This window comes from Sceloporus undulatus, chromosome 6 (assembly GCF_019175285.1).
Source record: "Sceloporus undulatus isolate JIND9_A2432 ecotype Alabama chromosome 6, SceUnd_v1.1, whole genome shotgun sequence".
Taxonomy (NCBI): domain Eukaryota; kingdom Metazoa; phylum Chordata; class Lepidosauria; order Squamata; family Phrynosomatidae; genus Sceloporus; species Sceloporus undulatus.
In genome coordinates, this window is record NC_056527.1 from 121,572,469 (window position 1) to 121,596,918 (window position 24,450).

Genomic DNA, 24,450 nt, shown 5'->3' on the forward strand with positions numbered 1-24,450 from the left:
GCAGCATGCCTGCCGCAATGCCCCATGGGAGTTGTAGTTCCTCTATTCCCTTCTTTAAAAGGCTGATGCATCACTGAGCTTCCAGGGAGCGAAGGGCATTGGCTGCAAGCAGCTGTTTTGCAAAAGAGTGGAAACCCTGCAAAGGAGAGCCCAGGTTTAGTCCACATATTCACTGTCCTTTGGTTGCATTGCTGTCTCGTTGCCTTTCTTTCCAAAGGGGGCTGCTTTCCTTCCCTTGGGGGTCCCCAAACAGCCCTACCTTGCAGGGCTGTTGTGAAGACTTTGTAAGAATGCAAAAGCTATTGTTATGCCAGGCAGATAGCTTCTCTTCTGTAGCAGGAATGATTATTGCAAAATTGTAGCCTTGTTAGTCTGGAGTATAAGTACAGGTTGAATCTTAGGAGCTCCAAAATCTGAAATGTCTTTGTTTCATGCATAAAATTATACAACGTTTATGCACCCTTGTTTTGAACAATGTTGTGCATGAAACACATGTTTAAATTTTGTACACTGCATTTTAAAAAAACAACAACACTTTTTACTGCTTTAATTGGATTATTTTAATTGTTGCATTTTTTAAAAATGCCCCTTTAAAATATTCTAGGAAATTAAGGAGAAGCTTGTTTAACTCGTTTAATTCTTTTCTTAAATCGCTACCCAAAATGAGGGCATCAAGAAGCCCTTAAAAACCAACCCAGGAAAGTAACTACAATAGAAGCTGTTACTTGTAGGAGTAAAAAAACACTACTCTTTACTTAATTATATCTTTGCAACTGCCCAAAGTGATTGCATTAAAGTGCTCTTAAAAATCAATGCAGCAAAACAACTAGAAGCTGTTACTCATGACAATAAATTAACTTTGCTCCTTAATAAGACATGTCCTTGTTTCAAAGAGTGGTGCAGTGGTTTGAGCATTGGACCCTGGTTCGAATCCTGGATCTGCCATGTAAACCCAATGGGTGACTTTGGGCAAGTCACACTCTCTCAGCCTCAAGGCAAGGCAATGGCAAACTCCTATGAACAAATCCTGCCAAGAAAACCCCATGACAGGTCGGCCTTAGGGTCACCATAAGTCAGAAATGATTTGGGGGCACACAACAACACAAAAGGACCAAGTTACCTCCAAGGTCTCCTGTTCTCTTCCCGAGTGGCCACCATCTCTGTTCACTTTCAGGTTTGGATGCCGGTCCCATTGCAGAGAGCCCTTCTGGTGGGTCTCAGCGGGACACATCTGGGGAGCCACAGCTGGCGGCGTTTGGGGTCCAGGGGGGTTTCCCGTCTCTGCGGTGGAGCCATGAGGCTGGTCCAGTTCCACGCCAAGGACTCAGCGGCCGAGCCCCGGATTGGTCTGGAGGAGAAAGACGGAGGAGACGTGGTGGACCTCAACGCTTTCGACCCATCTTTGCCCAGGACCATGCGGGCATTTCTGGAGGAAGGAGAGGAGGCACTTGCGGCGGCTAAAAGGTAAGCAGAAACCTCCAGGGGAGGCTGTAAATAACATTTTTAAATGATTAAATAAACCAGGGTGACCCAGACAGCTGTTTTTGTACCCCCTAGGGCTGCGTCTGCACTGTAGAAATAATCCAGTTTGGCGCCGCTTTAACTGCCACGGCTCAATGATACCGAGTCCTAGGATTTGTAGTTTGTTCCGGCACCAGCGGTCTTTGACAGAAGTTAAATGATTCACAGAACTACAGTTTCTAATCTTTGATATAAATAGGTTTTTTAAAATGTTATGGCCATCCTAAGTTGGCCATCACAACATCTTGTGGCAGCGGGTTCCATGGTGTAACTATGGAGTGTGTAAAATCCTCTTGAAGACCACCATCCCTGCCTGCCTTTTCCCATCCGCAGAGCACAGGAGTCTGGCCAGCATCGCCTGCCCCGTTCCCAAGTGACCCTCAGGGCTCCCATCACAAACCCAGACAAAGTGATCTGCGTTGGGATGAACTACGTGGACCATTGCCTGGAGCAGAACGTGAAGATCCCCAAGGAGCCCATCATCTTCAGCAAGTTCTCCAGCTCCATCGTGGGACCCTTTGACCAGATCCTCCACCCGGCAGAGAGCAGCGTAAGGAGAGGACCAAAGTGCCATCCTGTTCTGGTGCCAATGGAGAGGCTCAGAGATGCCTGTTTTCTCTGACAATGCCAGCCACAGACGCTGGCGAAACATCAGGAAAAAAACTCTTCTAGAACATGGCCTCATAGCCCGAAAACCCACTAAAACCTATGCCTGTTTTCCCTTCCAGGAAGTGGACTGGGAAGTGGAGCTTGCCTTTGTCATTGGGAAGAAAGGGAAGCACATCCAGGTAACGCAGAAAGGGGGGGGGGGGAGGCTGGAAACAATTTATTGAAAAGATATTTTGGTTTTTTGTTTTATTTCATATTTTTCATGTTTTTTATTTTGGTGCCCTTCTCCTGGAGTGGGACTTTCCAGATGTTGCTGGAGTGGAAGTCCCAGGACCCTGAGCGCATCTTGGGGAATACTGGGAGTTGCAGCCCAACAGCACTAAGAAATGCTTTCAGGAACACCCTGAAAGTAAAAAGTGTCATTTTTAATCCACTTTCCATTTGCTTTCTTTTTGCGTTACTGCTGCTTGGTACAAATGCATCTGAATTTTTCTACTTTTAAAATCCCATTTCTGAGCAGGATTCATCTAGTGTGATAAGGCTTTTGGAAGGTGGCAAGATTCACATTCCTGCCCTCAAAGCAACACGTTTTGGATGGTGTTATTTTTAACATTGACAGACATGATAGCTCTGTCTTTCTTTCATTCCCGCACCCCAGGAGTCGGATGCCATGGACCACGTCGCGGGGTTTACCGTTGCCCATGATGTGAGCGCCCGGGACTGGCAGATGAAAAGGAACGGAAAGCAGTGGCTTCTGGGGAAAACCTTCGACACCTTTTGCCCACTGGGTCCCGCTCTTGTCACCAAGGACGCTGTGTCAGGTTTGAACGTTGCAAACCCTGCTTTTTGTCACCTCTTCATTTTGCACCCTTGAAATGAGGAGGCAGCAGCCTTGGTCTTGCTTTGTCTTGCTACACATCTCTTGCACTGACTCTTTGTGGTCTCAGTGTTGTGGGAACATCACATTTTTCCTGTCACATTACTGGTGCAAATAAAACAAGAACAGGGCTCTGCATGTGTCCGTCTACACAAGCCCAGACTTTGGTGCTGCTGACTTACCCTTGAGAGCCAATGTATTAAAAATATTTTTTAATGTTCAGTTAGGATCTCAAAATTTGATCCTCTCTTTTGGAGCCTTGGATTGTTCCAAATGTTCAGTCTCGTCTGCGTGGGTAAAAAAACCCCATCCTTACCCCAACACCATTGCTACTCGAGTGCACAAATGGCAGCTTCCAGTGAAATACCATGGGTTTTCCCCATTGACCCAACTTTGCCCGCAAGTTGGCAAAGTCACAGATTTTGTTATCCACAGAGGGTCCAGGAATCAAACTGCAGTGGATAACAAGGACCCACTGTATTGTGTTAAAAGGCCTTTATCTAGAACTATCCCTGTTCTCCTATGCGAGGTTCCACCAGCTCCTACATCCCTCTTGTTCGTTTCTTCCTTAGATCCGCACAACCTGGGAATCCGCTGCCGAGTGAATGGAGAGCTGGTCCAGAACAGCAACACCAACCAGATGATTTTCAAGACAGAGGCACTGGTCGCATGGGTCTCCCAGTAAGTGCCATCCTCCTCACCGTTTTCCCAAAGCATGGCTTTCTTTCTCTTTTTCCTTTCTGTGAATGCTTAAGAAAGCAGACCGCTGGACAGGACAGGTCCAGAAGCCAGACGTTTAAAGCCATTTTCTGGTTTAATAAAGAGCCAGTGTGATGCAGATGTTTGAGCATTGGATTATGACTCTGGAGACCAGGGTTCAATTCCTCACTTGGTCATGAGACCCACTGGGTGATATCTTGGGCACATCATACTGTCTCAGCTTCAAGAGAAGGCAATGGTAAACCTCTCTTGCTAAGAAGACCCCATGAGAGGGTCGCCATAAGTTGGACATGACTTGAAGGCACACAACAACAAACAAATCCAAGAAAACACTTCTGTGTTGAAAGCCAAACTGCAAACATGTATCATAGGCCCATTCTGGTTCCGACTAACCAACAAGAGTTGGGCCTTAGAAGTCAGCCATTCCCAAACTTTGGAGCTCTAGATGTTTTGGACTTCAGCTCTCAGAACTCCTGTTGGCCACGCTAGCTGGGGCTTCTGGGAGTTGAAGTCAAAAACACCTGTATGAACAAAGAAAGATGTATGTAGAGGAACAAAATAATGAATTATACTCTATTGTGGAAATGTGGGCCATGTCTTGGAAATATAGGATGCATATTGGAAATGTAGCATAGGTCCTACAATTGTACATGTCCCGGCAATGTAGGACATGCCCGGGAAATGTGTTGGCCGTTGAGACCATAGCCCTTCTTGTTATTAACTTAAGTCTGGGAGTATGTGACAAAGTTGTACCTGAACTCTACACAATCCTGTGTCAGTGGTTGCAGTTTTTCCTGGCCAAAGTGGCACTGAGTCAAGGTGGGCAAAGGCAGAGATCCTAACTGTTGTAGGCAGAATGTAACGCTTTGCCTGTGCAGTTTTGTATGCTCTACTTGCCTTTGCAACTGTCAGGACCCTTGCTAAGCCAGACTCTGCTGGATTGTGTTTTGGGCAGGTTTGTCACCTTGTACCCAGGCGATGTCTTCCTCACGGGGACTCCACCGGGTGTTGGGGTTTTCCGAAAGCCACCCATCTTCCTCAAGGTAAGCACTGTTCCCAGTTGAATTACAGGTTGTCCTCCTTAAGCCCCTTGCCCTGGAATCCTGGTTTTAAAAACTGGAAAGCGACACAAGGGGCTGAAAAAAATGGGGATGGAGGAGCAGAGCAAGATTCGCATGCGCAACCCTTTCCCCACTTCTGGGGCAGGCAGTGGTCTGTTAACTGGATGAATGGTTTTGGCTTGGTACACATGTGCGCCCAATGTTCCTGTTGATCTCTATGGGCACACCAGGTGCCTCCATTGGCTATGTATAGTTTTAACATATTTGGAGTGAGGGGATAGGATTTACACCTATTGCCGTTCTCCCACCACACAGAAAGGGGACGAAGTGGAATGCGAAATCGATCAACTGGGAACCATCCGAAACAAGGTGGCATGAAGATGTCTTGCTCTGTCGCTTCAGCAGGTGGCTGGTTAGTTGCTGCACAGCTATGGCTACAAAAATGGACTGCTTTCGTTGATTCCAATCACAAGCATGGATTAAGGAAATTTTAGAATCAAGTTCCTTGGGATTGGCACCGATGAGATTCCTCCTGTCAATAGTCACGAGAAACCTGGTAGTTCCAGCACTATTGGATAGGGAAAAGTGAGTAGAGATCTGAGTGTGTACAGTCGTGCGTATTACTGTTGTGTCTTTTCATCTTCTGAATGCACATTAACAGGAAGATGTTTGTTTGCGGTGCAGAACTTTTGTGTGGGAGACTTTCCCTTTAAACTCTCTAGATTGTTAAATCAGAATAAAGCAGCTATTAAACTCACACTGGAACCTAACTTGTAAACACTAATATTTTATATCAGAGGCATGTTGGAGTCTGGTATGGTCCATGCTCAAATCCGAACAGACATTTTTCCGGTAAGTCCGTCTTGCCTCAAAATGGTACAAGTGAATGTTACAGATTCTGATGTCTAGCAACAGGTATTTCCTGACTTTATACACTCCGTTGTGTATGTTTCAAGTCAGATTTTTATGCCCTGGTTTTTATCTCTTTATTAGAGTATGCTTTAGATCTAGACATACATAGCCATTTGCACCGGACAAAGAGATCTCTCACAACATTGCATTTCTAAGCATTTTCTATTGCCAAAATAGCTGTTTAGAAAAGGAAATGACAACTCACACATACAAACACATCCTTCCATAAACTTAAGAGTTCTCCATCACTTTGATGATAACTCCATGCTGTTTGTATTTTAAACAGGTATTTCCATCACAGTGGAATGGTGCTGAAACCATGCTTTTTGAAACCAGAACAATATTTATCCACATCAGTTTAGTAGGAATAAGCTAGTATTTGTAGAAATGGAGCATGCTGAAGTCAACAGTTAACAATTCAAAGTTATTAAACATTACTGGTTTTATTATATTAGCTTTGCAATGCCACCCCTGCAGCAATAAAGGCTCCCAAGGGTAGGATGCACTGGAAACAGCAAAACAAGAAGTCGTAGAACAAGTCATCCCTATTCCTAATAGTCAGATGCTCATGGATTTTGTTCTTTAAACTCAAACTCGAGACAAGTGCTCTTTAGGCAACATTTCCACCTTTCAAATTCCCAAAAGGATCATAGCCCTGGCAAGGTAACTATCAAAACTGGGTGGAGAAGGATACATTTAATGGCACCCCTCAACTACTCCTTGCAAGTGTCCCTTTTTTGGAGCCTAGTTGTAGATAAATTGACGGATGAATTTCTCCAGTTTCTCTTGGTTCTCTTTGGCAGCAAAGGTTTCAGAGAGATGGAGAGTGGCTTCCTTTTGCCCTGGGACTTCTCTTATCACCTGGAAAAAGAAAACCAAGAGCAGGGGGAAAACAACTCAAAAGCTATGAACATCCCTGGATGGGAACCCTTACGCTTGCAATTTGCTTTTAAAAACTGGCTTTAATTCTGTCATTAAATGGCATGGATGGCATCACATGTAGTTTGGATCTAAGGGGATGAAGTTGCACACTCACACAAACAGTGCGTGTGTTTTACTGATACACGTTTTGACCTGATTGTTTGTGTTTTAGCTTTTGTATTCTGTACGCTTTTGACAACGTTTCCGATTGTCGTAAGCTGCTTTGAGTCCCAATCTGGGGAAAACAGTGGGATAGAACTAAATGTAGCAATGACGACATGGAATAGGAGATCCTAGAAAATGGCTATGAGGGCATCTTCCAATCTGGAAAGCATGGTGAATGGGGGAAGCACATGCAATGCAACTTACCCCCAATTCTTTATAGATCTGGATGGAGATTGCGGTTAGAGTCATGTTGGCACATTCTGGAAAATAAGGGAAAGAAAAGAGAGAAGCCTTGGTGAAAGTAGAGACTGTGGGTGACAAGTACCTCCATACACTCCCAGATGACTTAGGGTGCATCTACACTGTAGAAATCATGCACAAGTCCAAGTCCTTCCAGTTCCCCCTCCGTTTTGCAGTTTGCCAGCCTGCCATAGTGGTTTGAGTACTACACTAGGATTCTGGAAGACCAGGGTTCAAATCCCCATTCTGTCACAGAAACCTACTAGGAGACCCACTTGGGCAAGTCTCACTCCTCTTAGCCTTAGAGGAAGCCAAATGCAAGCTACATCTTGCCACAATGCCCTTCGGGTAGAGTTACCATAAGTCAATGCCAACTTTAAGGCATTGCCAACAACAGACTTTTAAGAAAATGCTTGTTAAGTGCTTTCCTGTAATGAACAGCATTATCTAGTTAGTTGTTCACAGAATCATCAAGTTGGGAGAGACCACAAAGGTCAGCCAAACCAACCTCATGCCATGCTGGAATACACAGTCAAAGACTTCAAGTTCCCAATTTATGGCAACCCTAAGGTGAAGCTATTGTGGGGTGTTCTTGACAGAATTTGTTCAGAAGGGGTATTTGACAGTGGAATATACTGCCTCAGAGTCTGCTGGGGTCTCCTTTAGAGCTTTTTAAACAGGCTGGATGGCCATCTGCTGGGAGTGCTTGGATTGTATATTCCTGCATTGCAAGGGTTGGATTGGATGGCCCTTGGGGTCTCTTTCAGATCCTATGCTCTTGCCTTCGAGGCTGAAAGACTGTGGCTTGTCCAAGGTTACCCAGTGGGTTGCTATGGCTGAGTAGGGATTCGAACCCTGCTCTCCAGAGCTGTAGTCCAACACTCAAAGCACAACACCATGAGTCCACCTTGAGTCCTATGTTGGGAGGAAGGTGGGATGTAAGAAAATAAAATAATAAGGATGATGATGGCTCTAGTTTGGTCCTTAAAAATTCCAGTCACACCCCAAAACCCTAAATTTTCCCTGGCCAATTTTGCCAGTGCTGCTGACATAGCCTTACTCTCCTGCTTTTGCGAAGGTGCTGCAGAGGCCAGACTTTCTGCATTTAATCTGTTGCATCTCTTTTAAATTAGGCCCATGCGCCCAGAGGGGCTTTCAGTGATTGAAGTATCTTTTTAAAATATATATATATATTAATAAATATTTCTCAAGACGAACAAACAAAAAGCATGACCGGAGACACAAAAAGATACCTCAATAGATCCACACGTAACAGACAGACAGGCAAAGGCCAGGATCACTCAAAGTGTCTGTCCAGACCCAGCCATGACAAGCTGGAGGCTGCTTGCTTTGATCTGCCGTCACAGCTATCAATAAAATAAAAGGAGACCATATTCCCCAGGAGGCGCCAACGCTTTCTTGATTCTGTGCTTGTTCTGCTCTACACATTTCATTTTTGGAAAGAACTGAATTCCAGACTCAACTGTACCAATACTGAGAGGCAGTATGGTGTAGTGGTTTGAGAGTGAGGCTTAGGAGATCAGGGTTCGAATCCTCGCTCAACCACAGAAACCCACTGGGCAAGTCACACTCTCTCAACCTCAGAGGAACGTAATGGCAAACAGCTTTAAAATACCTTTAGGGTATTTTAGGCCACAAGATTTGTTAAATCCAGCCACAAAGGGCCAAATCAGGATTAAGGAATACATTTAGACTTGTAACAGTATTAATTTCACTCTCTATTTTTAACCAAAAGCATTGAATTGAAGCACAAGAACCCCAGATGTGAAAGCAGATACCCATTGGGCCATGCCCTCTCCAGCAAGCTCAGAATAGCCACAGCAATAGCAGTTTCATTTATAGATTGCTTCATACTGCCTAAGCAGTCTCTAAGCAGTTTCCAACTGTAAGCCAATAATGTCATAATGGTAGCATCTTTCATCTGCCACAATACAAACGAAGTGACATTTCAATGAGGGACTTCCAAAACCCAAGCTCAGTTTCACCTACTGCATGACTGCAGCTCTGCAAGGAGAACACTGTGGCCATTTAATCCTCCCTGGTCCCACTATGGACTCACCAAAGGAACAGTCCTCTCTTGCCTTCCTCACCAAGAATTGATGCAGGCTTTCCAGGTACTGGGACTCTGTAGGGGGGATAGATGGCAATATGTGATTCGAGGAGGTGGCCATCGAAGTAGAAGAAACAACACACCAATCTTACAACACAGGTTTACAATACAGGACATGGCTCCTGGGGAACAGCAGATCCTGGATCAGGAAGATCTTTCTTATTATGTACCTTCAAGTCAACTTTGGCTTATCCACCGAGAGGATTCCAGCCATTGTGTTCACATGATTTTTAAAATGCCTTTTAAGTGCAAGCCTTCTCCAAGGATTTCTAAGGGATACTCATGGCTGCAAAGAGTCACGTAAATCAAGGGACGCCATACTGAGACCTACCTGGCTGAGGGTCCTTCAGCTCTCCCAGAAAGGCAGCAGCTCTATCCAAGGTCTTTAGGAGAGGACTCAGAAGACAACAGATGAACACAAAGAAGGTGCAGCTACTTTCCTGCTGGTTCACCTGGTGCAGAAAAGAAGAATAGTCAAGGACTGGGGCACCTCCAAATGGCCACTGCATAGGTTCTGCAAAGAAAACACTGAAAATCCATCTTGGATTGAAAAAGCCTGAACATTGGTGCAAATAATAATAATAATAATAATAACAGGAAAATAATAATAATAGGTGGAGGGGCTTTGGGGGGGATGCCAGGGAAAGGGTTCAGGGACTGCAAATTGGGGCCCAAGAGCCAAAAGCAACCCATGGTCCACACCTTGGCCTCTGCTGAACTAACATATTTGTATAGTTTTTAATATGTATTGTTTTTGAATATGTTGTAGGCTGCCTCTTTAGAGGTCGAATCTTCCTTATCCAAAATCCAAAATATTCTTAAAAACCAAAACTTCATGTGTGGTTGAGACAGGGACACCTTTGCTTTCTGATGGTGTACAATGTACACAAACTTTGTTTCATGGGCAAAATTATTAAAAACATACTAATATATAACATTACATTCAGAGCACGTGTATATGATGTATACAAAACATAAATGAGTTTTGCGTTTAGACCTGGTCCTAATTTGCAAGATAGCTGAGTGGGCCCTTGGTACCTGCTGGGGTTTGGTGCCAAGACTGGATGCTCAAGTCCCAATTAAATACAGTGGCATGGTAAAATGGTGTCCCTTATATAAAATGGCAAAATCAAGGTTTGCTTTCTAGAATGTATGTTTTTAAAAAATCTGTGGATAAGGAATCTATGGGTACAGAGGGTTGACTATATCCCAAAATCTAAAATAAATTGAAATCTATCATGCTTCTGGTCCTAAGCATTTTGGATATGGGAGACTCAACCTATATTGGGAGAAAGGCAAGATGATGATGATGATGATGATGGGCAGTGAGGTTTCCTCTGCTGTGGACCACCTCCTGCATCACAGATAAAGCTTATTATATAGCAGTGATGTGGGTCATTGTTCAGTACCAAAGTCTTGGAGAGGCCCAGAATAGCAGCAGGTTCCAACTCGGAACATGTCTGACTAATGAAAAGAAGAAGAGGGGGGAAAGGAGGAGGAAGAAAAGGAAAAACAGCAATTTGTGGCCACATCTTGTGCACGTGTGTTGTGTATCCCACAAGATGGAAATGGCAGGGAAACTTTGCACGCACACCGAGAAACAACAGCTTCCTTGCATCCATGAGAGGGCACTCTCTTTCCAGAAGTTCAAGCGCTGTTGGATGGGATGGAGAAGGAAAAGGGAAGAGTCAGGCTAAATCTGGTGCCCAAGGAGGGAGTTAAGAGCAAAGGACCCGTCTTGACTTGAACCTGTAATTGCAGAGAAGAACTTTGCTCCCGTTTCCAAAGAATGCCGAAGAAATGTTCGGAGCTGCAGCCCACACAGCTGGCATTTGAAGAGACAGGTTGTGAACTCGGGAGGTGTCACATGTGAGCACCAAGAAACAAAGGATGCAGGAATTTATATGCTAATTTGATGTTCCCTTTTTGTACAACGGGGATGAGGAAGGAAGGCGGCCTCCCTTGGTGCTGTGGCTTCCTTCCCACATGAAGCCTGGCCAAGAAAGAGGGGGATCTGCAGAGCTGCAGGGAAGAAGCGTGACAGCTCAGGAACCCGGGGTTTTCCATGCCCCACAGAGACCCCAATTGCAAAGCACTAGGATGCCCAAAAGGAAGAGGGTGCTATGAAGTTCTCACATGGACCCAGGGAGACCCCCAACATCCCAGATGGATGTTGTAATGCAACGTGGGCAACTATGGGAACAGTGGGTTGCATTAGCTCTGCTGGAGACTTTTTGAGATTCGCATACCCTTTGGGGGGGAAATCCAAAAAATATTTTGCCCCCATGTGACCCTAAATCCCCCCCAAAGGGGGCATTTTTACCACATTTTTTGCCCCTTGGGCCATTTTAGACCCAGGAGAAAGCATTTTTAACCCGAGAAATGGTCCCAGGTTACGACCTGCACACTTCTTGCCTCTCCTGATACCAAAATCCATGGACATTCAAGTCCCATTAAATATAATGGCATTTTGCAATGATGGCCCTTATATCCAATAGCAATATCAAGGTTTGCTTTTTGGAATTTGTATTTTTTTTAAAAAAAATTTCAAGTCATGTGTTTTTTGGAATTTCTCTCTTTTTGGAATATTTTCAAGCTTTGGATAGTGGAGTCCCTCATTGCAGAATCCATGGATATGGATGGCGAACTTGGAAATACTCTGCTAGAGAGCTCATGGGCTGTAGCCCCTGTTAGGTGGGCCAGAGCTCTTTAAGAAGAGATTTCCCCATCCCTCACCAAAACTAGAATTCCCCAGATCCCACAGGATGGAGCCAGGACCATTAAAGGGGGCTTAGGGTGGTGTAGGACCCCACCGTACTTTGAAACACTGCTTCCCAGCATCATCCCCATAGTCGCTGTCACTGTCGCCAAAGTCATCCGTTGCCTTGAAGCGCTTGCGAGATGTGTCACACACCAAGACGTCGCTGGGCACCTGAATGAAAGGCGAAAGAGTAGTCCAGCCAGAGAATCAGATGCAATTTGCCTCCACAACCCACAAGGCCCAGACTAGCAATTCCCAGATGTTGGGCTGGAATACAATCATGTACTGAAAAATAGCTGTTGGGAACCCTAAGTCTTGGCTACAAAATCAGGTATCTTAATAGCGCCTTTCCATATGAGAACCAGCGTGCCATATTGGTTTGAGCATTGGCCTATGACTCTGGAGGAACATGGAGCAGCATGGTAACTTTGGGGGGGGGGGAACTGAACCATTGAACCCGTACCAATGCAAAATAACCCAACCCCAAGAGAGCTTGCCTGCTGCCAACTATTTATGAGTGACTAGTCTGGGCTTACCTCTCTCTAAAAGAGAGAGTGATTTCCTATGAAGGGACAGGATTGCTGCTCTAGCGCACTCTCAAAATAATATTTGGAAGTAGACTTAAGTCTACAAAAGTTTATGCTGCCAACTTCTTTCTTTCAATGAGTCTCAAAGGTGCTACAAGATCTCTCTACATACTCAGCAATCAGAAGTCTGGGATGCCAGGTCCAGATGCACCAAGATATCCATGCCGCAAAAGGGAGTGATATTCCTATGGGGCTGTGTTTTGATTTTGGATTTCTTCGTTCCCCAACCACTACCCACCCCATACTTTCCAAGGAAAAGCTTACCTCCTCAGCTACTAGCAACCCACACAGGATCAGCTTGTCGACGGCAGCCTGGCAATAGGAATACACAGACTCACAAGGCTGGGAGAAAGCAAAGAAATAAATACTCCTTACAAGTTGGAAAGGGCTTTGCCATCTATACCAAGATGCACAGCTGGGTCACAGCCCTCATCTGTCCTGGCAGGCATGCTGGTATTCAAATGTACCAGATGGCATTTCTAAAATGTGCCAACGACAACGCCATCTCCCCAATTGCCACCACCGCTAACCCCTACTTCCAGCAGGCCCACCCAGTCCATTTTCAATCATGACATTTTTTATTGTATATGTGCTCTTATGAACATATCTTTTTAAAATATCTTTATTCAAAATAACCAAACACACAAACACACAAGAAGAATTACATTCACATCTAAATCGTCATAAAAACATATAAGCATTCTCTTCCCTACTTATAACCTCATTCTAACCCCATTTAAAATATAATCATTCAACCATTAAAATCGTAAGATTCTGTTTGATCGTATGAGTGCGTTTTAACGGTTTTATAGCATTGCACTTGAACTGTGGGTTTATGTGATTTTAATTGTGTTTTCTATTTTAACATGCTGTATCCTGCTGCCTCGGGCCTTGAGGAGAAGTAGGAAAGAAAGAAATTAATAATAATAATAATAATAATAATAATAATAATAATACAATCCTCCTCCTCAATTTGAAAATTTACCAGGCTATGTTGATTTGATTTTTGCCCATTGATTACTAAAATTCTCTCTAAGAATTTAGGAAACAGGGAGGCATTGCTCATATATTTGGCAAATAGATAAAAACCAGCAGCGCCAGGAGGTGAGATTAATTTAACCCACAGCAAAATGCGGCAATGATAGGCAGCTGCCTTACCATCGCCGCCTTGAGTCCCTATATTGGGAGAAAGGAGGAATATAAGAAAACAACAACAACAACAACAACCACATATTACAACAGGTAAAGGGGGGATTTGGGGCCAGAATACCCAAGGTGTGTATGTGTGTTAGTCTGGAGTATTCTGGCAAGTTCAGGCAAATCCCAAGACTGGCCTACCTGGCCTTTCTAGTCTTCTGGTGATACACTTTCAAAATTGCAGGTTAGAAGAGAAAGGTGGGCACCTTACCTGGCACAGGAGGAAATCTCTTTGCAAGAGCTGGGCCAGCAAGAAGGTCTTGTTATGGAGTTCCTCCTGGACCAGCAACACATCCCTGAGCTGCTCAGGGCTTCCAAGGAAAGGGAGAAGTTCCATCAGGAGGGCATTGATGGCACAGCCTGCAAAGGGCAACAAGCAGACCCACCCTGCATTCAGGGCAAGAGGCTCCCGAGATGAACAGACAGTACAACAACATCCCAATTCCACCAAACAGTGATACCTTTATTGAGCCAACCAAATTGCACAAAATACATGATGCAAGCTCCCAGAGCTCTGCTGGCTTCATCATCAAGCAAAAGTATTAAAAATCATACAGGATAAAGCTTTCCAAATGCAGCACCACAGAGACTTCCTGAGCAATTCAATAGTCTCTGCCCAAGAAGGGGGTGGGTAGCTTTCCCACAGGTTAGAAGTAACCTGGATCTCAAAAGAGGTTTCTTTTTGTGTGGCTAATGGAATTCAAATTTTACTCCTTGGACTTTAATACATGCATATATAATTTTACTGACTTATTTCCTGACTCTGTTGCTTGGTTATTATAGTGGTTATAACAGCATGATCCCACTGTAACTGACATGGCTTTGTAGTTCCATGAAGAACTTAGAATTCTCTGCTAGTCCACTCCCCTGAACTACAAGATTAGAGCGCTCTGCCACAGAATTCAAATTCATTGTTGCTGTTGTGTGCCTTCAAGTCATTTTGGACTTATGGCGACCCTATCACAGGGTTTTCTTGACAAGATTTGTTCAGAGGAGGTTTGCCGCTGCCTTCCCCAAAACTGAGAGAAGGTCACCCAGTAGGTTTCACGGCCGAGCTGGGAATCGAACCCACACTCCAACCATCACACTATTCCAGCTTTTCACCAATTCCAAGATTTCCTAAGATGGAGCCACAGCAGTTAAAGCTTTATCAAAGCACTATAACTGTGCAATGTGAATACAAACCAGCCTTGTAGAAAAGTGCGGGTCTGATTGAATTCTAGTCCAGATACTGCAGACAGTTGAATCCACTAGCCACAGCTTTGCAAACATCACCCCCATGCCTCTCTCACCCCTTGACCAACAGCATACAAGACCTCTTGACCAAAGTTTGTGAACCTCGGCACTCACCCGCCAGAGATTCCTGGATGAAGACAGGGAGGAGGGCGGCACTGTGTTGGCTCAGCTCTGTAACGGCTGCCTCTGTCTTTTTGGGGGTCACTAGCACATCCCCCACTGAGAGGTGTTGGATGGTGATGCAGTGTCGCAGCAAAAGGAGAGCATGCCTCACTACATTGCGCACCTGCCCCGAGAAACCCACATCGTAATAATGCAGCAAGATCTCCTCTGTGAGCCAGGCAAAGTCCTGCATCAGTCGGGAAAGGAGGACTCCCTGGACAGAGAGGTGCAGAAAAGCCAGGAAAATACAGAGTGGGCTATTAGTGGATTTAAAAAAAAAAGGAATAAAAATCCTCAAATTCAAAATCCCCTTCGATGCAGAAAACATTTTTGCACAAAACCTTTATTTTTTGGGCAGAAATTTTATTTTCTGCACAGGAAACGCTGCTTGCATTCACAAAACTCATTTTGTGGCATGCTCATTTTCTGCATGGAAAACCATGTTCTCTGCACAGAGAACTTGTTTTCTGCATAGAAAATGCCATCTTCTGGGCACCCCTCCCACAAACCCCACACATATTTTTCACACAGCTAAGTCCTGAATGATGAAGATTCTCTATGTCGGGGGGGTTTCCGGCTACTCCAGAAACCCAGTTCTGATCATTTTTAAATACATTCTTTCCACTGCTCCTTCCCACACTTTTTCTCATCCTTACCTCTTGGTGTTTGTGCAGCAGAAGGGCAGCCATAACCTCCGCAGCCATGATGGCAGAGCAAGACACGCCAGCTAAGAGAGAAAGGTCAGCGTTAGCTGCTGATGCCTAAGTGTTCATCAACATTTGCCAGAATGCACAGGGCAGTCCCTGGAGTATCCTGGCCCCAAATCCTCCTTTTACCTGCTGCAGGTTTTCAAAGGGCTGCTGCCTCCCAATGCAGATCCAATGCAAGCTGGTCCAGTGCTATGGGTGCAGATCACTCTGGGCATCTCATTCTGACCTCAGAGTGAGTCACGCCGGTGCAAAACTTTTATTTTCTGCATTGAAATGTTTATTTTTGCACAGGAAATGCTGTTTGCATTTTGTGAAATGTTCATTTTCTGCATAGAAAATGATGTTCTCTACACCAAGAACTTGTTGTCTTCTGTTCAGAAAATGCCATGTTCAGGGCATCCCCTACACACAAACCACCCACATATTTGGTTTTTTGTGGGTTTTTCGGGCTATGTGGCCATGTTCTAGAAGATTTTCTTCCTGACGTTTTGCCAGCATCTGTGGATGGCATTTCTTTGAAGATGCCAGCCACAGATCCTGGCGAAACATCAGGAAGAAAATCTTCTAGAACATGGCCACATAGCCCGAAAAACCCACAAAAAGCCTTCGACTTCACACCCACATATTTGTTCACACAAAATTAAGTCCTGAATGGTGAAGATTCCCCCCCAATAAGTTAATGGAGCGCAAAGCACTTTTGTACTTTGGACTCATTTTGCAGCAAGCAAAGTGAGCTGAGGACAAAGAGGGAAGCGGGAGAAGGAGAGCGAGAGACCCAGCAAGACGTTTCAAAAGTAGCCGAAAAAGTGGGATGGCAGAGGACTAACCAAGACTGTTCCTGCCTAATAGGGACAGTTGGAGGCTATGGGGCATGATAGAAGCAATAGTTCCTACAGCTGGAAGGTACGGGATTAAGGAAGATTGCAGTACTGTATCTCAAAGTAGCCTGCAAAGCCTGAGTTCTCCAAGCCCACAGAATCAGAACCGCAGCTTGCTGAGCCCACCTGCCTACAGGGGAAAGAAAATGCTAAGCCCAGCGGCCACATCTGGCTTGGAGGAAGGGATGGGGGATCAGATGGCTCCCCCGAGCAAAGGGAAAATGGAAGCCCTGAGCTAGAGGAAGATGAAAGCCAAGCACTCACTCCCCAGCGGAGAGCAACATGAAAGACTTGCTCCCTCCCTGGGAAGGTTCAGAGCTCCATTGCTCTCAGCCTTTCATTCCTAGCTGTCTACATAGTCCTCTTTTCACCTGGATTCCCCCCAAAAGACAGAACCAGAGGAAGGGGGCAGCAGGCAAGGGAGGGCACCCAGCTTCAAAAAGGGATCAGTGGCAGAGCCCCTCCGGCTGCTCCTCACATTTAGGAAACGGTGGCGGCAGTGGCAGCAGCAGAGCGTTCAGTGACAACCTGCAACTCTCTTTTGCTCAAAGGTCACCAGCAAAAAGAGTCAAAAACAAAAGCCAAATTGTGCGTTTGTGTTGTGTTCTTTCTGATAGGAGTCGAAAGGGAATTTGCCTCTCCTGTTCTTGCAAAGTTTGCTGTCTCTGCGCAGCAACATCAAACCTTACTCATTGCTTTAGATGCGTGGTACAATGCTGTGGCCTAGGAGCATGAATGTGCCTTTGCTGTTTAGAGACTAAACTGCTTAAGTTGCTGAAGACATTGCTTGCATTGGGTCAGTTTCTACCCTTTGCTTCCCTTTACAAGTGAAACTCAGGCTTTTCCTAGGCAAAGTTTTCTTCTTCCCAGGTCATAAAAGAGAGAGGGAGGAAGAACATACGTGTGTGAGCCATTTTCAGAAAGTCACGCAGCCGATGCATTAGCACAGACAGCACAGTTCAGGAACGATATTAAAATAGCGGATAATTGGAAAGTTACATTCACACTTGAGAGAACAGCAATAAACGGAGGGGGGAAAACACACCTTGACATATGAGCCACATCTTTTATGCAACTTGGGAGGCTGCGGCTGTGTGGAATTAAATAAACCAAAGGCGATTTGCTTCTTGGTGGAATTTATCTGCGATTTGTTTGGTAAGGTGGAAGGCAGTAGGAAACATTGGTACAGGAGGATTAGCTCCAAACGAAATGAATCCACGGTTGTGAGTTTGCAAGAATTGAGGTGAACTGCTGATAACAGGAGGATTTGAGATCTTTCCTTTGCAAGGTTGCCATAGGTTGCAGCCCAGTCAATGGCACATAATACAAAGTTCAAGGCAATAGGAAAGGAAGAATACCACGATATAAATGGACTGACTCAGTCAACGCCATGTCCTCGAATTTGGAAGACCTGAGCAGGGCTGTTCTCAGCAGGATCTATTGGACGTTTCTCATTCATAAGGACACCATAAAGTCAAAGTCTTCTTGATGGCATGTAACAACAACACCATTATAGTTGCTCATCCCTGTCTTAGCACTCATTTCAGATTCTGTTGCTTAATATGTCTTTGATTCATCTCTGCTTTTCCCAATACAGCTCTTTTTAGTTCAGAGTTGTTATTAACTGCCCTTGAGTCAACCTCAACTCATGGCGACTCTATGGAGGAGACATCTCCAAGACCCCCTTGTCTTGGAGGTATCTGCTCTTTGCACTTTAGGATCTTGTCCATTTCTTTCATAGCTGTCCTTCCCAATCCCAGCCTTCTTCTAATTTCTTGACGGTGGTATTCATTCTGGGCATAAACTGTCACTGACATTTTATCTAGGGTTCATGTACATAGATACTAGGTTTCATCTAGTTCAGCAGTTCTCAACCTGTGGGTTGGGGGTCAAACGACCCTTTCACAGGGGTTGCCTAAGACCATCAGAAAACATATATTTCCAATGGTCTTAGGAACCGAGACATCATAATTTGATGGTTGGGGGTCATCACAACATGAGGAACTGTATTAAAGGGTCGCGGCATTAAGAAGGATGAGAACCACTGATCTAGTTGTATCTGATGAAGTGGAAGGAGTCCATTAAAGCTATACTGAAATATACAGGTTGAGTCTTCGTTGTCTGAAATGCTTGGGACCAGAAGTCCAAACAGGGCCCACTCCGACCACTTCTGCCTCCCGCTCTCAGTGCCAAAGCCACATCTGCAGCTCTTGCCGTTTCCTCAACCAGCCTGACAGAGCAAGAAACAAACAGCTTGCCCGTGGGCGTCTGTCTGCAGGATGTCCGTGGTCCTGACAAAGAAGCGGCCTCCTTCTCTTTGCCTCCGAAACGCAGACAGGGCCCCAGATGGTGCATCAGCCAAATGAGCAGCGCACACAGCCAGCAGCCACATGCACCATGAACGGCACAACAAAAAGACACTGGAGACAAAATGTGCCAGGGCCGGGGTTAAGCAGGGAACCCCCTCCCTACACACTACTGTTTGTAAAGTGATTGTGTATGTGAGTGTGAGAGAGAAATTAACTACCGTTGGCCCTTCATTTTCACGGGGGATCCGTTCTGGATCACCCCACAAATACAGAGGCTCATGCATATTCAAGCCCCATAGGCTTGAGTGGGGTGTGCGCACCATTGAATGGTCAGATCCATGAGTTAGGAGCGGTGACTGTACATCCTTCTGGGATCTAGGACAAACTTGGGAGAAGCACTGTTGGTTTGCTTTTTAATCACACACATACACAAACATTTATATACGTATATAAATTTTAGGTACGTACAGAAACAGCACTTCTGACAAGTTTGCTCTGGATCCCAGAAGAATGCGGTTAATCGTGTTTTTGTTTTTTTCCTCAGAGTGATTAACGGAATTTTATAAACGAATTAACAAAACGCTTTGGCTTCTGCTTTGTTCACTCATTAAAAATAAGAGTGAGCTGATCCAAGTTGGCAGCTTAGAACGCTACTTTGAATGGGCTGTTAAACATGATGGAATACAGGCACAAAAACACATATGGAGACAGAGGCCTGAACCTGTTTAAATGGTAAATCGTTGCACCTGGAGGTTCCCAGAAGAGGTCATTTCCCCGCATTTTGGAGCCATGACATTTCCAGGACAGACCATTTCCCCTCCTTTTGCTTTTGGGTCTAGATAGTCGGAAACAATCGAGGGTTACAAAAAAAGTTTGGTCACTTTGCCTTCTCCTCCCTTCACCTTGGCCATTTACCTCTTCTCTCATACATTATAAATCAAGCAAGATTTACCAGCCTAGGAATTTCCACTGACATCCTTCCAAAAGTTATGCATCCGCTCCGGACAAAGAAAGCACCTACCGATCAAAGAGTGCAGGCTCAGGTTGTCAACCAAGATTTCTTGCTTGGCTCCTTCGCCCTGGAAGCCTGTTGGCCAACGCTGCAGCTTCTCACAATCCATCTTGCTGGGACTAACAGGACAGGGAAAGACGGGTAAGTAAGGGACCCGTTTTAAAATTAGCATTGCAAGTACAGTGGACCCTTGTTATATGCTGGGGTTTGGTCCCAAGATCCCCCGTGTATAACAAAATCCGTGTATGCTCAAGTCCCGTTAAATATAATGACATAGCAAAATGGTGTCCCTTCTAAAAAATGGAAGGTTTGATATTTGAAATTTATACTCTTTTTGAACATTTTCAAACCGTGTATGCTTGAATCTATGTATAAAAAATCCGTGTATAAGAAGGGCTGATTGTATTGCATTCCCCACCACCAGAATTTAATACAGGGAGAGATTTGAATTTGGTCCTCGTCCAGCACTTTAACCTCTATACACAAAAATCCTGGAAAAGATCCAGAGGCATAGTGGTTTGAGCATTGGTATTCAATGCCCAGCTCAGCCATGAAACCCACTGGGTGACCTTGGGCAAGTCACACTCTCTCAGCCTCAGGAAAGGCAATGGCAAACCTCCTCTGAACAAACCTTGCCAAGAAAGCCCCAGAATAGGTTCACCCTAAGTTGGAAATGACTTGAAAGTACAAAACAACACTAGCAGTGTGGAGTAATCATAAATGTACAAATGCCAAATATAAGACAAAAGTTTAAATTTAAGTCAACCTAGATTTTTGAGGTTGATATTTTTTACTAAAAATTCTAGACTTTTGCACAAGTAACCGCCTAATTCTTTGGAACTAACCAGTTGCAAAAAGGGCTAATAGTTGCCTCATCTTCATTCTTCAAGGACAAAGTCCGCAGAATTGCTTCCTGATAAACCCAGCTTCTAAAAATAATTTCAGTTTTCTTGGAAGAGTAATACTGAAAGTGAAATTTGGCTTCAACATCGATTAACATTTGCAGTCATGGGATAATAGGCCACTGCAATTCCAGAGCATTGTTACCTTTTGCCAAGTATTTCTGGTAGGAGAAGTTCCTTCAAGTGTCTTCCGATGCATTTCTTTCCGGAGAGGTTGTTGGTGGCATACTCCTAGGACGAAAGGAATCTAAGTAGGTTTAAAAAGGTGTCACCCATTCCAACAGAATAGCAATTCTGGGCTTCCACTCCCAGAAACCTCACACAGATTAGCTAATAATCAAGGATTCTGGGAGCTGAAGTTGAAAACTTGTGGAGGACCAAATGTTGAGATCGACTGCTGTAGAGTAAGGACACGAATAGTGCAGCTCTCTGATGTCATTAGACTGCAGCTCCCATTAGCCCCAGTCAACAAAGCCAAGGATGAAGAATACTGGGAGCTGCAGTCCAAGAGATTCCGGAGGGCCATACAATACCCGCCCTTGCTGAGAGATTAAAGCGCATGGAAAATATCCTACTAATAAAGTAAAAATGGCAAGTAATTGCATGAATGATTATCACACGCAATTGCACAAATAAAATGATATTGGAAATGCATTGTCGCTGAAATCCTGAAAGTAAAAAGGTGCGCGTTAATGCTTCTTCGTGACTACTTTAATCGCGAGTTTTCAGGGATATTCATGGGATAAACTCCCGATCTCCTTTGTGTGATAAACTCCTATGATTCTATGAATTCTGAAGTGGAAAACCTCCATACTTGCAAAGAGACAGGTTGAGCAAAATCAATCCGGACGCAGCCCAGTCGGCGATATACGGCTCGGCAGACGGTCCAGAGGGACGTCCAGAGACTAATCGTCTGAGCAGGACTCTGGCAAAACAAAATGAGCATTAAAGGTGTTGAGCGTCGCTGGAGGGAGCTTACTCTGTCTTAATTTAGTCTGTCTGCAGAGCCAAAGGTGGAGAAATGGACTGCGCTGCTTTCGGCCGTGGGTGGGCAAACACCTTTTAAAATGTTCCTGTTAAAAAAAAACCAAGAGCAAATCTGCCCTCCCTATTAAATACAATCTTTTTTCAAATGTATGAGTTTACTTCCAGAAAAAAACAAGACAAAAGGAGAGGCAGAAATAGACCACCGCAACACAAAAAGATGGCATTGCATTTTGGAAAAACTCTGGTGCTACCATCAGTCGTTCAGCCCAGTCTAAATATATTTTTCTTCCCTCGCTTGCAAGCAAACCATTCTAGATTTTCCATATCTAAAATATCAGTGATTCAGTACTAATTTTTTGCAACACGTTGATGAAACTCCAGGGTTCACAGAAGTCAAATGAATTTACAAAAATGAATGGTTACCATACCTCAATAAACATCTCAGGCTCATTCTCCCCTTTGAGAAACTTAAACTTTGTATTATTCATTTTTCCCCACTGTTTGCTGCTTCAATTTATATTGTGAGCTGCCTTGGGCCCCATATGGGAAGAAAGCCAGATTATAAATTAAATAAATATGTAATAATACGTGAATAGAGAAATGCATACAAATAAACTTTATACTTGGTTATTCATTTTCCATTTCATATCAGACACCTCCAGCATGAGAAAAGACCTATTTCCTCAGCATTTGCACATCTAGGCTATCACCATTCCCAATACTGATCACAGGATGGGTACAAGGTATTTATGATGTATATTTGCATCGTATGAATAAAAACTCATGTAGAAGAGGATCAGAGATTCTAGCCTAGGCTCATTCCTTGGTGTGTGCATTTTGTTGTTGTTGTTGTTGCTGCTGCTGCTGTGTACCTTCAACTCATTTCCAGTTTATGGCAATCCTAAAATGAATCTGTCACAGGGGGCTTTTTTTGACAAGATTTCTTCAGAGGAGGTTTGCCTTTTCCTTCCTCTGAGGAGGAGAAAGTGTGACTTGCTCAACATCAAGTTCTGGAGGCTCTATTTCAGAGAAAGGAACATGCAAACCACTTCTGAAGCTTCCTTTCCTAAGAAAATTGGAAATTCATGCGGCCACCATAAGTCGACAGGCCGCACAATCCATCCATCACACTTGAATATTGGTAAGAAGGAACCATATGCCTATGGCAACAAATATGAAAACTCTGGCAACCTCCTGGCACATTTACCCCATCTGATGCGGTGGGGGGGCATACAAAAATTTATTCTCAGACTTCATCTGGACCCGGCCACCACAGTTCTTACCTCTTGTCCCCTGTGACCCAAATCAGGAGCCACATCATAGGAGACTCCAACCGGCACAACCAAAACATTGGGAATGGTGCCACTGTGGAAAGCATGGACTACCAGGCTCAGCCATTCCTTGCTGGAGGCAGAGAGCTGCAACACTCCAGAGAAGGTTTCTTCCAAGAAGATCAAGAGAGGCTGTCTGCTCTTCAGCAGTTCCTCAACATACTGTTGGGATAGAAGAAAAACAGACAAATGATGGCATCAGGCACAAGCATCCTTTTCCTGGGCTTCAGAAGAACCAAGTGAGGAAGCAGAGAAATATCCTTTAAAAATAATACTCTCTATATACAAAGCATTGACCCCAAAATACCTGAGTTGACTTATCCAGGGATCAATATAAGTACTGTACTTTAATTCTTATTAAAAAGGAGCCATCCCCAGGTGAAAGGCAAGAGTATCATCTGTCCTGGAAGCACTGACTCCCCTCTACTCTCTCATCCATCCAGCCTTTAGGATGAAAGCAAACAGTTATGTCTGCCAGAATTTTCTAAGTTCTTTGACATTGTTTTCCTTTGCTTCATCCTTTACATTCTTTGTTGCATCGGCTTCACCCTCGACTTATTCATGGGTCATATCAAAATCCATAATTTTGGCCCCAAAACTTGCCCTTGACTCATACACGAGGTCAACTTATAGTCAAGTATATACGCTAATTAAGCCACATTATTTTTTTATTTACATTCAAATGGGATCTCAGTTGCATACAATAATATTCCAGTTAAGATGGCATTGTGGCATCTTAGCTCAGGACAACACCAACAACATCTTGACAAAATGCAGGTTGGCGACTAACACAGTCATATGTCTTTTGTTTTTTTGTGGGTTTTTCGGGCTATATGGCCATGTTCTAGAAGAGTTTGTTTCAGAGATCTTCTCTGAAGATGCCAGCCACAGGGGCTGGCAAAACATCAGAAACAAACTCTTCTAGAACATGGCCACACAGCCCAAAAACACCCACAAAAAACTATGGGTGCCGGCCATGAAAGCCTTCGACTTCACATATTTCTCTCCCACCCCCCGTCTCCAAATTTTGCACTAAATAAGTCCCAAATTAAAAATAGTCCCCAAAGCCTTTTGTAGTTTTCAAAGACTTTCGTACAGCGGGGTGAAAATTCCTAAAATTTCTCACTGCTTCCTTCAAAAACAAAATAAGCAAAGAATTTCATCTCCATCTAAGGGCCTGGTCTAAACTAGAGGAGGGCATTAGCCATGGCAGCTGAATTC

General features: G+C 44.3%; 2 protein-coding genes across 7 annotated transcripts in view; one reads left to right on the top strand and one right to left on the bottom strand.

Moving 5' to 3' along the window:
* On the top strand, positions 1-5,545 carry FAHD2A (fumarylacetoacetate hydrolase domain containing 2A). Its single transcript, XM_042476674.1, has 8 exons — positions 1-154; positions 1,175-1,464; positions 1,855-2,071; positions 2,250-2,309; positions 2,789-2,951; positions 3,580-3,688; positions 4,683-4,770; positions 5,104-5,545. The coding sequence occupies exons 2-8, from the start codon at positions 1,181-1,183 to the stop codon at positions 5,164-5,166; spliced, it is 984 nt and encodes a 327-aa protein (XP_042332608.1). The 5' UTR covers positions 1-154; positions 1,175-1,180; the 3' UTR covers positions 5,167-5,545.
* Positions 5,546-5,843: 298 nt separating this feature from the next.
* GPAT2 (glycerol-3-phosphate acyltransferase 2, mitochondrial) overlaps positions 5,844-24,450 on the bottom strand; it is a 46,123-nt gene continuing 27,516 nt past the window's right edge. For all 6 annotated transcript variants that reach the window (XM_042476671.1, XM_042476667.1, XM_042476668.1 and 3 more), the window contains exons 10-22: positions 23,182-23,391; positions 21,726-21,836; positions 21,057-21,142; positions 20,019-20,128; positions 15,757-15,827; positions 15,053-15,314; positions 13,914-14,062; positions 12,770-12,847; positions 11,976-12,089; positions 9,489-9,609; positions 9,107-9,172; positions 6,991-7,046; positions 5,844-6,561 (exon numbers count right to left, since the gene is read on the bottom strand). In XM_042476671.1, the coding sequence (XP_042332605.1) occupies positions 6,445-6,561; positions 6,991-7,046; positions 9,107-9,172; positions 9,489-9,609; positions 11,976-12,089; positions 12,770-12,847; positions 13,914-14,062; positions 15,053-15,314; positions 15,757-15,827; positions 20,019-20,128; positions 21,057-21,142; positions 21,726-21,836; positions 23,182-23,391 (1,551 nt within the window). In that variant the 3' untranslated portion in view covers positions 5,844-6,444. The remainder of the gene's footprint in view (positions 6,562-6,990; positions 7,047-9,106; positions 9,173-9,488; positions 9,610-11,975; positions 12,090-12,769; positions 12,848-13,913; positions 14,063-15,052; positions 15,315-15,756; positions 15,828-20,018; positions 20,129-21,056; positions 21,143-21,725; positions 21,837-23,181; positions 23,392-24,450) is intronic.